This window comes from Octopus bimaculoides, chromosome 22 (genome assembly GCF_001194135.2).
Source record: "Octopus bimaculoides isolate UCB-OBI-ISO-001 chromosome 22, ASM119413v2, whole genome shotgun sequence".
NCBI classification, from domain to species: domain Eukaryota; kingdom Metazoa; phylum Mollusca; class Cephalopoda; order Octopoda; family Octopodidae; genus Octopus; species Octopus bimaculoides.
In genome coordinates, this window is record NC_069002.1 from 13,363,255 (window position 1) to 13,364,738 (window position 1,484).

The following is a 1,484-nucleotide window of genomic DNA, read 5'->3' on the forward strand; positions in this document are numbered from 1 at the left end:
ATGGTTACTGTATTGAAAGTGTTTTGCATAGGATGTGTGCAGTGCCCAGTAGTGCAATTTTTTGTCTGTTATATATATTTGTAAGTCCTGGTGTTTTTGTTATGTATTTGTCTGAATATTTTTTTATTATACCTAAGGCACCTACTATGATAGGAATTGTTTCTGTTTTTAGATTCCACATTTGAGTTACCTCTATTTCCAGGTCTTTGTATTTTGAAAGTTTCTCCATTTTATTATTATCATTATTATTATTATTATTATTATTATATCCTGTAATGTGGCTAGTCTGTGAGAGAAAGGTGATTCTCTGTTACAGATGATTACATTGTGGTACAACCAGAGAATTCTGAAACTCTGAGGCGTATTGGTGCCAGAGGCTGCCCCTGTTTGCTGTATATCTCCCCATATGGAGTGACTTTGGCTCTTCAGGTAAGCATCATTTTTCCTTGTCGTTGCTGGTGAGATTATGAAGTATTTGGAAAATGATGCATGCGTGTGCGTACGTGTGTGTGTGTGTTAATTAGGTAACTGATCAAGAAGAAATATCTTGAGTTCTGCAAGAAAATTGGAATCTGATTTTATCATCTTTAATATTTCTGTTCATTTACTGTTTTTACTAATGTCCGAGTGACATCCCTATTTTAGTTTTTCCGCAGTTGGAATCAAATATAAGACTGTGTGATTTATACATGAGTAAATAGAGTATTTATTTATTCATTTATTTATTCACCTTTTTTTTTTGTTTAATTACTTTATCATTATCTTTTTCTGCCAGGGTTCACTTCGAGTTCTAGCGCAATGGCCTTTGAAGAGCATTCGTTGCTATGAAAGTTCCTACCAAGGACAATTCTCCTTAGAAGCTGGTCGTGTTGCTCCAATGGGGGATGGTTTATACATTTTTAACACACAGCCAGGTGATGATGACCGTCTCTATGACTTGTTAGATAAACATGTGGTCAATGCTTTACAAAATATTCGGGTAAGATTCGTTTTGATGTCGTGGTTTTGGTTTTGATAATTAAAAATGAAATACCATTTACTTTGTCAAGGAAATGTTTGGAATTTCCTATCATTCAAGGTGTAAAAAAAATAATTAGTAATTGTTTTTATAAACAATCAAGCATGTGCATTTTCTGTGATTTGGTTGTTGGCACTCCGTCGCTTACGACGTCGAGAGTTCCAGTTGATCCGATCAACGGAACAGCCTGCTCGTGAAATTAACATGCAAGTGGCTGAGCACTCCACAGACATGTGTACCCTTGATGTAGTTCTCGGGGATATTCAGCGTGACACAGTGTGACAAGGCTGACCCTTTGAATTACAGGCACAACAGAAACAGGAAGTAAGAGTGAGAGAAAGTTGTGGTGAAAGAGTACAGCAGGGTTCGCCACCATCCCCTGCCGGAGCCTCGTGGAGCTTTAGGTGTTTTCACTCAATAAACACTCACAACGCCCGGTCTGGGAATCAAAACCACGATCCTATAA

At 37.3% G+C, this 1,484-nt stretch overlaps 1 protein-coding gene across 1 annotated transcript in view; it reads left to right on the top strand.

Annotated features, from left to right (window-relative positions):
* LOC106878023 (dual specificity protein kinase splA) overlaps window positions 1-1,484 on the top strand; it is an 89,412-nt gene that overhangs the window by 79,107 nt on the left and 8,821 nt on the right. Inside the window, exons 4-5 of the mRNA XM_014927104.2 lie at window positions 317-429; window positions 776-979. Of these exons, the coding sequence (XP_014782590.1) occupies window positions 317-429; window positions 776-979 (317 nt within the window). The remainder of the gene's footprint in view (window positions 1-316; window positions 430-775; window positions 980-1,484) is intronic.